This window comes from Sinocyclocheilus rhinocerous, unplaced genomic scaffold (assembly GCF_001515625.1).
Source record: "Sinocyclocheilus rhinocerous isolate Xijiao unplaced genomic scaffold, SAMN03320098_v1.1 scaffold1107, whole genome shotgun sequence".
Taxonomy (NCBI): domain Eukaryota; kingdom Metazoa; phylum Chordata; class Actinopteri; order Cypriniformes; family Cyprinidae; genus Sinocyclocheilus; species Sinocyclocheilus rhinocerous.
In genome coordinates, this window is record NW_015647084.1 from 596,606 (window position 1) to 611,746 (window position 15,141).

The 15,141-nt window shown below is 36.3% G+C and overlaps 2 protein-coding genes across 4 annotated transcripts in view; one reads left to right on the top strand and one right to left on the bottom strand.

Moving 5' to 3' along the window:
* The window catches only part of LOC107708740 (contactin-4-like), a 143,164-nt gene extending 141,855 nt beyond the window's left edge, over nucleotides 1–1,309 (top strand). For both annotated transcript variants that reach the window (XM_016513039.1, XM_016513040.1), the window contains one exon: nucleotides 983–1,309. In XM_016513039.1, the coding sequence (XP_016368525.1) occupies nucleotides 983–1,074 (92 nt within the window). In that variant the 3' untranslated portion in view covers nucleotides 1,075–1,309. The remainder of the gene's footprint in view (nucleotides 1–982) is intronic.
* A 2,035-nt stretch (nucleotides 1,310–3,344) lies between these two features.
* rbm19 (RNA binding motif protein 19) lies at nucleotides 3,345–15,046 on the bottom strand. 2 transcript variants are annotated; one of them, XM_016513042.1, is made up of 25 exons: nucleotides 14,911–15,046; nucleotides 14,276–14,458; nucleotides 14,014–14,142; nucleotides 13,851–13,883; nucleotides 13,529–13,766; nucleotides 13,178–13,425; nucleotides 13,032–13,091; nucleotides 11,905–11,983; nucleotides 11,745–11,816; nucleotides 11,417–11,620; nucleotides 11,181–11,311; nucleotides 10,700–10,824; nucleotides 10,532–10,628; nucleotides 10,338–10,448; nucleotides 8,986–9,186; nucleotides 8,773–8,845; nucleotides 7,045–7,202; nucleotides 6,858–6,918; nucleotides 6,625–6,704; nucleotides 6,448–6,503; nucleotides 6,182–6,301; nucleotides 5,873–5,975; nucleotides 5,612–5,732; nucleotides 4,216–4,335; nucleotides 3,345–4,054 (listed from the first exon to the last, which is right to left on the bottom strand). In XM_016513042.1, exons 1-24 carry the CDS (start codon nucleotides 14,944–14,946, stop codon nucleotides 4,253–4,255), a joined length of 2,802 nt encoding a protein of 933 aa, XP_016368528.1. In that variant the 5' UTR covers nucleotides 14,947–15,046; the 3' UTR covers nucleotides 3,345–4,054; nucleotides 4,216–4,252. The 2 variants fall into 2 exon arrangements, with proteins under 2 accessions (XP_016368528.1, XP_016368527.1); XM_016513041.1 differs by having other exon boundaries at nucleotides 3,347–4,335.
* Between the last annotated feature and the right edge of the window lie 95 nt (nucleotides 15,047–15,141).

A 15,141-nucleotide genomic window follows, 5' to 3' on the forward strand; every position in this document is an offset into this window, starting at 1 on the left:
GATCCACAGCGTGAAGTTGTTGTATTTCCTCAGCGACCAGCACGGATCAGGAAGCGGATATCATCCTCTTTTGGAAGACCAAATAAAGTAGTTTCGCTTTCACAACGAATCACACAGTGCCTTCACGACATGGCGGCGGCGGCGGCAACAACGACAACAATACTACAGCGAGAATAAAAGTTACGCCTTCTTTCTTTGCGTGAACATTTGGGCGGCGTTATGCAAATCTTCCCAGATCGTGACGTAGGTATGTGGGGGCGTGTTAGAACGAGCCGTTTTAGGTAGGCGTGGTTGACTCTTAACTTTTATAAAGAATATCTCTTTCTATAATATGCACCAAAAGCTTGTAACACTCCAAAGAGAAAGGAAAAATTGAAATCGCATCATATGACCCCTTTAAGATTTTTTGATGTTTTTGAAAGAAATATCTTATGTCCACCAAGGCTGCATTAAAAATGCAATTAAAATACAACAAAAAAAAGAGTAATATTGTATCACAATTAAAAGTGTTTCATTTATTTTAAAATATATTTTTTATATTTTAAGCTGTTATGTATTCCTGTGATGCAAAGCTGAATTTTCAGCATCATTACATCCTTTAAAAATCATACTAATATGCTGATTTGATGCTTAAGAAACATGTATTATTATCATCAATGTTGAAAACAGTTGTGCAGTTTAATAAAGTTGTGGAAACTGTGATACACTTTTTTTTTTTTCATTTGATGAATAGAAAGGTCAAATGAACATTTATTTATTTTAATTTTTTGTATTTATTTTTATTTTTTTGTATCAATGTAAATGTCTTTACTGTCACTTATCAATTTAATGTGTCCTTGCTGAATAACAAATGTTAGTGACCTGAAACTTTCGACCCTGTAATATGAACCTATAATATCATAATCTGAGCTCCTACAAATTGTTCCTCTGAATCTCCTCACTGTGTCTTCATTCAATCATTTGCTGATTCATTCTCTTTCAGGTCCCAATGCCATCGGCTCGGCTTCCAGTGTGTCCACTCTCTCTGCTCTCAGTACAATAGCTCTCTCCCTCACAGCTCGCACATCTTTATGACAGAACACAGCGCGGGCCGCTGACTTCAGACGAAACACTCTTCCTCGAGAGGAGACTGAGAAAAGTGACTCAGATCGATGAAAACCCATTCATACAAACCAGAGGACCTACGTGAACAATAATACTGGGATAAAGAGAAAAAGATTTTTAAAAACGGGTGTGTGGTTCGCTAGCCAATTCAAAAAAGATTGAAGGCTGATGGGATTGAATTTGATGTTACCAAAGCAGCTTAAAAAAAATTACAAAAAAAAAAAAAATGAGGAAAATGTCACATGCTTCTTTTGTATGTACAACATATCTTAGCTTTTTACTTTTTTGTTTGATCCAGTCGGTCTGTCTGTTCCTATTACAGTACGCCGGGTGTGTAGGAACTGCTTTAGATGCATGTCATGTACAATGTTTTGTAAGAGAATGCAGGTGTCTGAAACGTAATCATTTAGAGCAAGACATATTTGGCTGAAAACCAACTAATCATCATAACATGGTGACGGTCCTCTGAGGGTCACACGTACTTACAAGCTAAGAATCTCCAAGTACTTCTTACTGTTTACGACATGGGAATACTTGCACTAAAATCACGTCTGGAAGAAAGTGAACAACAAAAAAATAGCATCCTGACCAGAAACTCGAGAGAATGCTGCTACAAGGCCAAGTCGGACGTCTCTTTTTTCTGTCATCTTCTGCTTATCTGTTTGTGTGTCACATCTAGAGCTCTTCTTTGCCTTTTGTGTGCCTCATTGTGTGTTTTTGAAATCCTCAGGTCCTCAGAAAAGCCTTAATACATATTTCTTAGCATTACCTACTTAGATATGTGCTGGACGCCAGGGCTGTGAGTGGTTAGTCAAGCGGGATGCTGGGGTTTGAGTAGTTGGTGCGAGTTTATTGCTTCCATGTTCCATATTATAACAGCTGTATGCTGTTCCTCATTGTTTCAAGGCAATACAGTGTGTGTGCGTGTGTGTGACCTCTGCTAATGTAGAGGCTACGAGCTCTGCATTTTTTTTAAATGCCAGTGGGATTGGTGCGATGAAAGTAGCTTGTCATTTTTTTGAGGTGCAAATAGACGTACTGCTTTAAGGGACATGTGGAGCTCTGAGACTGAGTGAAAACAAATGTATGTAAATGCTTTTTTTGTATATTCCAGATCATTTATATTTAAGTGGACGACATCGAAGTTTCCTACAAAACTCATCTTGGTTTTTATCTAACAAACAGAATAGACGTTTCTTAGCTTAGCGTGGCTCTGCATGTGGATGTATTCATTCCATTCTTGATTCATTAGGTACTAACCGATGAACTTTTGACGAAAGGATACAAATAAGTTACAGTCATCCATTTCTGAAGATTTGTGTATCGGTGTGTCTGTCATAGCCAGAACGCTCTTTCTCTAAGCAGTGCTTTCCACCAAACTTCTTTGGCTTTATCGGAACTCCATTTATTGAACCGTATAACTTTTTCCTCCAAGGTTCTCTGTTTATATTGGATCACAAAATAAATTACATTTATAAAAATGATCACACAAATGTTTTGATTGGGTGCATTATCTGTGACGGGCTAACAGAAAACGTGATTATAAAGTGCCTAATATAACAGTTCAACCAGTAAATTTTGTCAATTGCTCACATCATTCCAAACCTATATGACTATTGTGTAGCTTCATAAAGGACAAGTAAAGCGCTGTTCAAAATCTTTGGAAACTTTCTATGAGAAATAGCTAGATCAAAAGGCCAAAAAGTTATTTGAGTAACCTTTTCTTATAGTGTTGCTTTACCCAAGTATGAATATTGTCATCATTCACTCCCCCTCATGCCATTTCAAACCTGTATGTCGTTCTTCTGTGGAACAAGAAGATATTTTGAAGATTGCCGGTTTTTTATTTTTTTCTCCAAGAAAGAAGCTAGTCATCCAGGATTGGAACGGTGAAAGGCTGAATAAATGACAGAGGTTTTATGTTGGACAAACTACTTAAAATTATTTGCATTTCTATATGTACAAACAACGTACACTAAATCATGGTCAGCTGTGATCCGAGAATTTTGGAAACTCGATATTGCCTCAACGTGAGAATTTTTTTTTAATTAGTAATTTTAATAAAGTCACTTGCTGCCATGTTTTGAGTTATAAGGACACTATTGGGAGATATAAAATTCAAATTTTTCCTCTGTAACCATTTACAAAGTTGGCAAGTGTGTGATGCCTAGTGATGTAAAATCTGCTAACAGCATGTAGTGTATCCCAACCTTTACTCATATGGGTTTAGAATGAGATGAGTAAGGAAAAATATAAATGAAGACAGAATTTTCATTTTTGGATGAACGAACCCTTTAATAAAACCGAAAACAAATGACCAAGCAAATTCCATATTTCACAACAGATAATATTACAGGTTGATTTGAAGCCACATGATATCATGCAGTTGTGATGCAGTACACTAGAATGTCCACTATGTGGTGTGTAAGGCATCGTCTGTGTAGACTAGACCAAGACTGTTTTGACCTCGACTGTACAAATAGCACATTTTACAAAGTGAGCTTTCTAGTGTAATTACTACCCTAAGATAGGAACATTTCCAGACAAAATTATTTATGGTCACATCAATAAATACAGTATGATCCCAAAAATATGAAAGCGCTTGTCATTTCTTGAATGCAACACTGACTGGTGTTCAGATTGAGGAGACCCACACTGAAAAAGACTTATACAATGCAACAAAAAAAAAAGATTTTACATTATTTATTGTTAGGAACAGACTACAATAGACACATTTTATGTCACAAAATGATGTTGAAGGAAACATTTCCAGTTTTATTTTCCGCTACTGATATTTTGGTCAGTCACTATTCAATGTCAGCCGTGTCACAGCAGAGTATGAAACGTCTCGGCACTTTGTGATGATTAAAACAGCTAAAGCAAACGTGGCCTTTAGGCATCTTTTTCAAAAAGGACTCCGTCGTCGAGTTCACCTTCAGCCAGAGTTGGTCTGCGGGGAGACGCTGTGTTTAATACATTGACAGCAATAACAGAGATGATGTATGAGCATATAATAAAAAGCTAATTGGGAGCATCTGGGGCCAAAAGGAAGAATTCCTGAAGAAACCATGAAGCAGCTGTTGGATAAATGGAGTTCACTGGATGATTTACTCTCTTATAGATGCTGGAGGTGACTGACGGCTGCTATTCACTCCCCGTCTTCCTCCCCGACCTCCATCTGCTCCAAGATTCCCTCTAACACCTCCGCCTTCCTCCGCTTCTTAGGAGCATCTGAGAGAGATGATAAGGGGACAAATTTGTTTTAATTCAATTATAGAAGGCAAATGACTAGAATTGCAGCCAGTGTTGGGGAAACAACTTCAAATTAGGAGTAGCTTGTGCTTTGGCAAGCTGCAGTTTCCAAGCAGTTAATCAACAGTCAAACTGCAATTTGGAAAAAGTATAGAAAAAGTTAGTTTTAATTGTGGTTTTAAATTTTGTAACTATTTAAGGGGGCAAAATCTTTCAAATTATGTATTAAATAAAAAGAATCAATACTGATTTTGAAACTATCTGGCACTAAAACTATGAATAGACTAAATAGAATCAGGCATTGGTTTAACTGACAAATACAAAAAAATGAAAGGCTGTAACAAATGAGTATGATAATTATTCGGTCAACTATTTATTTGATTATTCATAAAAAAACTCAAATTTCTGGAAGCAACAGGATTAAATGAAACGGTCACTAAATTATGCAATAAATTAAGTTAAAGAACAAAGCCACAAATAATATTTGTTAATATAGATAATTATATAAATATTATAAATATAATTACAGATAATAAGGGTTATATAGAACATTTATTCACACATAGAACAATTATTTTCAGTATTTTTTAGCACTTTTCAGTCATTTTTGTATTTACTTTTTTTTTTAGATAATTTGAAAACGGATTAAACTGAGAATTTGATGTTTATTTCACCAACAAAAAGCAAAAAAAATAAGGAATTCTGGGAAAACTACTGAAAGATAACTATTGAAAACCAGTGAATATCTAGCAATTAGTAAATCTGTTTTATGAAGCAGCCAGTTCACTGAAATCGCCCATCCAACAAACTGATTCATTTTCAGCAGAGGCGGACAAAGTACTCAACTCCATTACTTGAGTGAAACAGTGCCAGAAAAACTCAAAATTGTAACATGTTACAATGCTACCAAAAATAGTTTGTTATTGAGAAAACGTAAGCAAATCAGCTTATTAAAATTATTCCCTAAGAATCATGTGACACTAAAGACTAAATTAATGGCTGCTGAAAATTTAGCTTTGCCATCAAAGGAATGAACTACATTTGAAAATATCTTCAAAGAGAATACAGACATTTTAAGTTGCGATTATATTTCACAATATTACCTTTTTCTGTATTTTTTTTATTTTTGAAAAGATCTGAGCTATTGTGCTTAAAATAAGGTAAGTGTGGCAAATTTTAATAAGTTACTCATCAAAACTGCTTGCAACTGTCTACGCAAAATAACTGTTGACTGTGTATAAAGCAGAGATTTTACCATGAAAATGTTGTGCGGTTTTCCGTCTCAGGTCGTCCACAGTCTCCTCTGCATCCGCCCACTCCAACACCAGCCTCCTGCCGTAAAGATGGGTACTGTGACACAGCGCTGTGAACGCTTTCTGTAAGAAACGAGCATGAAACCAAAGCTTGTGTTAGATTTCCTGCACATAGTGGACAAGATCAGTGTTGATTAGTTGTTTCACAAGAGACTACCTGACTGTGAAAAGAGACAGAAAGATACAGAGACAGATGCACCCACCTTGGCATCTTGTTTAGTAAGGAAGTCAATGAAGCCAAAACCACGGTGGGCTCCACTGATCCCTTTCTTTGGCAGGCGGACTGTCTTCAGCTCTCCAAACGTGCTGATAAAAAGACATGAATCCAACATTACATACTACACCTGCACTTCAAAACTCACATGACAGACTATTACAGGGGTACCATGTCCAAAACCATGATATTAGCATAGTCATTTTTGTTAGTGAAAAATACTTCACCAAGGTGAAAATGTTCTATGAAACACAATGAAGACAACACAAATGGCCATTAAATGTGAAACAAGGCTGACCAGAAGAGTTCTCGCAGTTCTTTGACTGTGGCCTGGAAGGGGATGTTTCGCACCAGGATCTTAGAGGTCGTCTGCTTCCTGGCAGTTTGCTTTTCCCTCTTGGATTGCGGCACGCCTGACCTGCAAAAACAACAGGAGGAAAACAGCTGTCACTTATGCGTGTGCCTAGTATTCAAACAGACTAAGAAACCACATTTAAAAGCAATGACAAAGTGATCTAAAAATAAATAATCTTTTTTTTAGCATTACTACCCCAATTCACTTACTTGACTTCTCTTTCTGATATTTTCAGTTCAAGCTGGTGTTCATCTACTTTACAGTGCTGCAAGAAAAATGAAAGAAGTAATGAAAAAAGTTGCCTGAATCCATTTCATCACATGAATATTTGTGCATAATAAGAGTACATAAATACAGCAATGAAACGGCAGCAGATGGTCATTTACCTGCAGCTGTCTCATGGCTTTCTGTGCTGCCTCTGGAGTTTTGTACTGCACAAAGCCATAACCCATTGATAACAATTTACCTGAGAGAGTGACAGAGAGACAAAGAGATCCAGGTGAGATTCACACAGCGAGGAAACAAGATGTGAGAAATGAGAAAAAAAGAGAGAGAGCAAAACCATTAACAAATACACAGATGAAATCGATATGGTAAATATGCATGACTGAAAACAAACCTGCTTTAGCTTTCTTCTTTGATATTGTGCAGCTTTTCACCACACCACATTTAGAAAACGTCTGTCAAAAGAGCACAATGAAAGCCATATGGTGAGACATGGGCCGTGTTTACACCTGCTATTAACATAACATCCGTTTTGGGTGATCTGATAACACAACACATGTTGTTGTGGCCTCTGCGCTCACCTCCCGTAATGCTTCCTCTGATGTGTTGAAGTTGAGGTTTTTAATGAAGAGAGTTGAGCCGGGCAATATTTGCTCTTCCTCCTCCTCCTCCTCCTCCTCCTCTTCTTCCTTATTGGCTGAGTCATTGTTCTCAGCAGATGTATCTTTTTTTTTAGCCTCTGGGAGGAGAAGGATGGACATGAAGGAGAAAAATGACAGTAATGTATCAAGTGACAGTAAAGGCAATTTTAAATTTACAAAAGATTTCTATACCAAATAAATGCTTCTGAATTTTCTATTCATCAAAGAATCCTGAAAAAAAAACAAGCATGGTTGCCACAAAAATATTTATCAGTACAACTGATAATAACATTGATAAGAGATTTTTCTTGAGCACCAAAACAGCATATTAATAACTGATCATTTTGGAAGGATCATGTGACACTGAAGACTGAAGTAATGGCTGCTGAAAATGCAGCTTTGCCATTGCAGGAATAAATTAAATTTCAAAAGATATTAATACAATTAAATAGTTTTCAATTTTGATATTTCACAAACTGTTTTTACTGTATTTTTGATCAAATAAGTGCAGCCTTGGTGAGCATAAAATTATATATTAAAAAAGTTATTAACTGCTATATTATTTCACAATATTACAGATTTTACGGTGTGTGTGTGTGTGTTTTGTTTTCTTCCAAATAAGTGCAGTATTGATGAGCATAAGAGGCTTAAAATATATTTTTTTTTTATTATAATTTTATATATATATGTGTGTGTGTGTGTGTGTACCTGTTTTTCTATTCTGTGTATTTTTTTATCTTACTGGCCACAAAGTTCTGAATTTAAATATAAAATTGTTTGTAAATAACTAAAGAAAATGTAAACTTTAAATGTTAAAAATGCTGAGGAATTCAATTATCATATACTTAACATATAACATACATACTGTATATAACATATACATTAAATAATGTTAATTAACATTAACCAAGATTAATAATGAATACTAATTTATTATTAGTTTATGATATCTAATGCATTAACTGTTTTAAATGTAACAATAAATAAATTACAGGATTTCAATTTTCTTGAAAAATATTCCCACACATGAACTTATAAAACTAATAAATACATTTCTAAAATACATTTAAAATGTAAACAATTTTTTACTTAATAGCATAATACTTTGTAGCTAGAAGTATTATCACAATAGCCAAAATATTTACATGCCATGGGCAGGGCTTGTGTTTGATTACTCCCTAAAATGTACAGAGCTTTCCATGGAATTCTGAAGCAGATTTCGAATTTGAATGATTGAAATTCTCTACAGACTCCATGCAGGGATCATTATGATTTCTCATGTTGTCATTTTAATAAATGGCTCGGATAGGCCTGGGCGATAAAACGGTATCAATATTTATCGACGGTACACCTTCTTCGATAACGATATAAAAATGTTCGTTATAGCGCACGATATAGGCACGTGCTATGAGTGACACAGACAGCTCACACAAACACGAACACATCTATCGCTCGGTTTAAAAAAAAAAAGGTTATAAAAAATGTCAATAATTATCGATACCGAACGATATGAAACATTATATCGTTGATAAATTTTTTAGCTATATCGCCCAGCCCTAGGCTCGGATATGAACATTTGAGTCCTTAGGCATACATACACCCTTCACAGAAGAGATGAACTGCTGGTTTAAGCACCAGCAGGCTGATATGTCAGGATTAAAGGATTACCTGGTTTAGGTGCTGTGGGAGTTGTAAAGACCGCTACAGGAGCCCACTCCAGATACAACGGAACATGCTGGAACTGAAGAGACAGACCGTATAATATCATACCATGTCGCAAGTTTTATTAAACTAACCAAAATTCCTTTTTACATTTCAGTACAGTATTTTTGCAGTGAGAACAGTAGCTCACATGCCCATCACAAACATGTCCCCACTGACCTTGGTGTATGCAAGTTTCATGAAGGCCCGCTTGGCTTCGGTGGGCTCCAGGAACTCCACTATAGCAGTGAGGCCAGATGGGGGCAGCAGAACTCTTCCTAGAGATCCATGGGGTGAGAACAGAGCCTCCAGCTCTGCGACCTGCACTCCTGAGGGCAAGTTCTTCACCAGGATCACAGAGTTACTGCGCTGGCCTGCTGCCTAAACGGATGGGAAAATCACAGACACACATAAACACGATTCATGCAGATACAAACAGATACCATAGATTTGCACACAGTAGGTGTCACATTTTTCTGTGCAAATTGAGCGAACTGTGGAATTCCGATGCAGAACTGGAATTCAGATGATTGGAATGCTCTGTAGACCCCACGCAGGCCTAATTATGAATTATGCTCACATTTTAACTTTAAATAGATGGCTTAGTAACAACAACGTCAGTGTTTCAAATAGGAATGCACAATATATCAGTAACAAATCAGTAATCAGGCAATATTATTTTCTTTTTAATGTATTGATCGCAGTCGATATTGGATATTTTCATATTTTTACATTTAGATTACCTAAATACACCTAAAATTTCTTTAAGTATTTAAAAGATTGATTTTAGTTTGATTTTTCATTTATTTTACACATAGTATAGAACATTAATATTTGATCAAATCTGAAAATAAATTATCTCTTTTGTTCGAATTTTAATATCGGTGCATGCCTAATTTTAAATAAAAAATATCTATTATAGAAAAAAGATGGATTTATAGTTTAAACAAACAAACAAACTGATATGTCAGTATGATAGAAATCACTTCATTTTTAAGTTGACTGCATTTACACTACCATTTAAAAGTTTGGGGTTGGTAAGATTTTAAACGTTTTTTAAAGAAGTCTCTTATTCTCACAATAGCTGCATTTATTCAATCAATTATTACAAAAAGAATTATTATTACTAAATAAATTACTAATAAATGTATTATTATGACTAAAAAAATATTACAATTTAAAAGAACTATTTTCTATTTTAATATTTAATAAAAATGTAATTTATTCCTGTGATGCAAAGCTGAATTTTCAGCAGTCATTACTCCAGTCTTCAGTGTGACATGATCCTTCAGAAATCATTCTAATATCCTGATTTTGGCCCACGAAAAATTTCTTAGCATTACCAATTGGTTAAAAAACAGTTTTGCAGCTTAATACTAGTACAGCATTTATTTGAAACAGAAATATTTTCTAACATGATAAAATGCGTTAATTGTCCTTACTGAATAACTGCATTAATTTCTCAAATAAAATATAATTACTGACCCCAAACCTTTGACTTTAACTATGTGAGTAAAGCACACATACTATACCTGACTGAATGAGTCCAGAGACACTCCGCTGTCCAGGAGAAACTGTCTGGTCTCTTGTACGATCTGTGTCTCTCCGAGGGCCATCCTCACAGCCAGACTGCCATCAGACTCCTGAAAACATACACAAATCCAAAGTCACCTACATTGATCCTCTCCAGAACAAGAGAGACCATTTTTAGGTCCCAAATACTCACGTGATCTAACACTTGGCTCTTGGTCGTGTTGTATTTCTCAGCGATGGCATCGGCTACTGCACTCGTGCCCAAAAACAACGTGTTCCAGTTATGAGAGCTGTGTAAGAACAAAATTGTGAATACCTCCAGTAAAGGTTTTCCACTTCAGATGGTTCATCAAATGCTGACCTGCGACTGGCGGCTTTGTCTTTGGCATCTTTCTGCCTCTTATACGAGGAGCTGCCTGGAGCGTTGGGCCCTTGATCTGGCTTTTCCTTCTTCAGCCTTGAAGCCATGACGTGCAGAACCCGCCCCTACAGGATGCAGACAGTTCTAAGAAAGCAAATAAAACCACACGGACACAAATGAGGGTAAAGGATTGGATCAGTACCTGGAATACGTGGCCATCCAGTTGAGCCAAGGCTGAGACTGCGTTCTCTGGTATCATGTATGTCACAAAGGCAAAGCCCTTGGGCTTCTTAGTCAGACTGTCTATGGGAAACAGCACCTCAGAAAGAGGACCTGATAGAGACACAAGAAAAATATTTGATTTCCTTCTTCAGCCTTGAAGCCATGACGTGCAGAACCCGCCCCTACAGGATGCAGACAGTTCTAAGAATGCAAATAAAACCACACGGACACAAATGACGGTAAAGGATTGGATCAGTACCTGGAATACGTGGCCATCCAGTTGAGCCAAGGCTGAGACTGCGTTCTCTGGTATCATGTATGTCACAAAGGCAAAGCCCTTGGGCTTCTTAGTCAGACTGTCTATGGGAAAAAGCACCTCAGAAAGAGGACCTGATAGAGACACAAGAAAAATATTTGAGAAATTGTGCGGCAGACTGTAACTCCCATTTCCCACATTGTTTAGTGCCGATAATAAGGTGTGTCATGTCTCGTCACCATATTTGATGAAGACTTCTTTCAGTTCTTCTTCGGTGCAGGTGTAGGGCAGGTTCCTGACAAAAAGTCTTCCTGATTCCGCCACGTCTTCCTCTTCCTCATCGTCCTTCAGCTCGTGCACAAACTTTCTTTCCTTCTCACTTCTCTTTGCAGACCTATCGTTTTTAAAGTTTTTGGTTCTGAACACTTCAATATAGCGTCCCCCTGTGGGTTTACACAGATATTGCACATGCATTGAGATCTGAAATCAGCCTTATTTGTAGTACTTGTTTTCAAACGGGTTATCCTCACAAATCAAAACAAGTTGTGTACTTGACCAATTTCTTACCCATGTAGTCTTTGTTAAAGCGCAGGGCTCTCTCGACCTCTGCCTCTGAGCGCAGGTCCACATACACATAACCTTATCACAGGAAATTCGACATCAATCAAATGGCACCAGAGTGACATCTTTAAATCAGCGACAGACGGTAAACAACAGATGCTCTTACCCGATTTGCGTCCGTCACTGTTTTTACCAAATCGAATGGCAACAGGTTTTAAAGGCACCATAAATTCTCTCACTTGTTGCTATAATGAAGTGATAAATCAGTCAGATAGAACAAAATTTAGGCAAATAAAAAATGGCTGTCGTCACTGTCTGAAAAGATTTTAGAAAACTTGTATGCATAAATTATAAGCTAGCTCTGTTGATTTATGTACCAATATTGCAAGTAACTGTGTCCATATGAATAATGGATAAATGTTCCAATTTTAAATTCATTTATATTTTCTATTCAAAAATGTGGGTTCTGTAAGGTAAATAATGATAATAATACCTTTAATCAGCAAGGATGCATTAAATTGATCAAAAGTGACATTAAAGATTTATAATATTACAAAAGATTTCTATATCAACAAATGCTATGTTCAATTTTCTTTCTAATGGCTGCTGAAAGGTCAGCTTTTCCATCAGAGGAATAAATTACATATTAAAATAAATAAAAATATCAAACAGCTAATTTAAACTGCAATAATATTTCCCAAAATTACTGTTTTTTTTCTGTATTTTTGATCAAATAAATGCAACCTTGGTGAGCATGAGAGACTTATTTGAAAAGCATGTAAAAAAAAAAATCATACCAATCCCAAACTTTTGAATAGTAGTAGTGCATATTATTACCATTATATTATCAGGAATATAATATCTTTCCTATATATATAAAAAAAAAAAAATGGTAAAGGTTTATGTTACTGCGTTCATGTTTCACACATTATAATTAATTACTATACTAATAACAACAACTGTGTGTAATTATAAGCTCCAAGAAATAACACAACATGTACCTGTAGTTATTTATAATTACGCTGTAATTATATATGTAAAAATAAACATGAACACCGTAAAATAAACTTAAATTAAACCTAAAGTGCAAAAAAATAGAGGACGGACCTGGTAACCTTAATAAACTAAAGTCAGACCGTAAAAATCAGAGTTAGAATTAATGGATTAGAATGATTATTTGGGTGTAATACTGGGAATGTATGTGTGTGTCTGAAATAGTTTCTTGTACATGTCACTGTAATATTAACAAAGGCTGATGTAAAACAATGAAATGATCAATAACCGATATCTCACCTCTTTGACGTTGAATGGAGCACCTCGTAGCTTGACTGTGAACTCTGTGCTCGGCTCAATCTATAATAGTGTATGAACAGCATAAAGAAATGAGCCTCTAATAGCCAAACTATTCCCTATTAAACCTCATGTTTTATCACACTGACCATGTTCTGGCTGCTTGTCTTATCACCACTCTCATAAGCACTGTCTGTGTTTTGGGCCGGGGACTCCTCTTCCTCCTCCTCCTCCTCCTCCTCATTCTTATCGGCAGCATTAGCACTGTCACCTTCTTTTTCTTCATCCTCATCCTCTTCCATCTCTTTCTCATCCACCACGTCTGATTTCTCCACAATTTTGGAGCGAAGATAATCCATATCAGACAGATCTTTCTTCAATGCTTTCTTATCAGTATCTGGTGAGAAAACACATTTGGAGAGAATGAGACGTCACAATTATGCAATCAGAAAGTGAGAGGATCATCTGGTAGTGTCTAGAAGTAAGCACACAGTTCTTACCTTGTTTGTCCTCTTCATCAGCATCTTCATCTTCCTCAGCATCACTAAATTCCTCTGATTCATCAGAGTCAAAGTTCAGGTAATCATCACTAACAGCTGCTTTCTGCTTCTTCTCCTCCTCCTTCTTCTTATCAACCCCAACAGAAGTCACTTCCGTAGAGTCATTGGCCCAAGTGGGCACCTGTGTGCGTTTCTGGTGCACAGCGAGGAACTCCTGGAAGCTCTGGTCTTTTTCAAGCTGAGGATTACAAGTTAAATTTTATACAATCTCTGCATATTTATCCGAGTATGATTTATGTCATGCAAAGAGCAGCATACTTACATCTCCAAGAACATTCAAAGGCTTCTTCTGCTTCTGTGTAAGTGAAAGCATAAATTCAGTTTGACTTATGAAAAATCAGTCAGACCTTCCAATAAAACAGTTTGCAAACAAAAGTGAGTGGATCAGTGCAGACATAGAAAAAGTGACAGTAGAGCTGCACAACCTTTTCATCTTTTTCTCCTTGTTCACGTGATTTTTGTTCTTCTGTAACTTTGTTTGATGATGGTTGGCGTGTGTGTTTGCTCCAAGGTCTGGCTTTGTTTGGGTCTCCAAAATCAGTGCAGAATTCCACCTTATTCAGACAGATAATGGATAAGATGAGAATTAGAAGACAAATGTTCAAATAAATTGTTTACTATATTAAACTCTCTCTCTCTCTCTCTCTCTATATATATATATATATATATATATATCCTATCACTTACAGTAACTCTAGATGTGTCCACAAAGCTCTTGTTGAAATGTTTCAGAGCTTTCACTGCGTCCTCTTCTGTCTTGAAGCCTACAAATCCAAATTTGCGAAATGTACCATCTTTGGTGAATTTCAACGTACAATCTGTAAGCGTCCCAAAATCCGCAAACATTTTACGGAAACGGTCTTCCTTCATCTGAGGAAACAGAATAAATAAAATGACTTTCAACATTTCAAATCACATATATTTCATTTAAATGAGATCACATACAGTTCAAGATCACAATGCATTTTAGTCATTGCCTGACAGCCCTTATAAGAATTAAATAAACTCTTTTTAGTTACATTAATTATCCCTATAAGAAAGTACAGTGGTGGTACCATGTTACGCTGATGCTATCAAGTAATAGTATGATGATACTTTAATAAATGCAACATTGCATTCAAACGGTGCTCCAAAAAGCGTGGCAGTATCAAGTTATCATGTCCAAAAACTACGGTAACTCCACGACGCCACTTCAAACAAAAACACAGCTGTACTTTTTTTTAATGGAATAAACGTGCTTAAAAGTCGATCAAATCTTTGTTGACGCATGCATCTTTGACAGCGGACTTACATCATATTCTAATATCATTACAAATACTCACCCCATTTGGGAGATTCTTGACTATTAACCTTGACATTTTTTTTTGATTCCGGTGTGAGATTTTCCGGTAAAATAACAATATACTGTTCTATCAACAATAAAGCATGGAGCGCTTCAGTAAGTCGCCATCTTTATCCTTTGACGTCAATCGCGTGATTCGCGTCACCAAAGGGACTTGATAGTGGCTCCCTCTTCTGGACATAAGTGGGATGATCAAAGGCACTAAAATAAA

Bases quoted from the DNA above. Each gene is read 5' to 3' on its own strand.
- rbm19 (XM_016513042.1), bottom strand. From the start codon at position 14,946: ATGTCAAGGTTAATAGTCAAGAATCTCCCAAATGGG. The intron at 13,884-14,013 runs GTTGTGCAGCTC...TCACTTACACAG, and splicing joins AAGGAGAAAAAGATGAAAAG to AAGCAGAAGAAGCCTTTGAA. The intron at 11,817-11,904 runs GTAAGAGCATCT...TCCTGTGATAAG, and splicing joins CAGTGACGGACGCAAATCGG to GTTATGTGTATGTGGACCTG.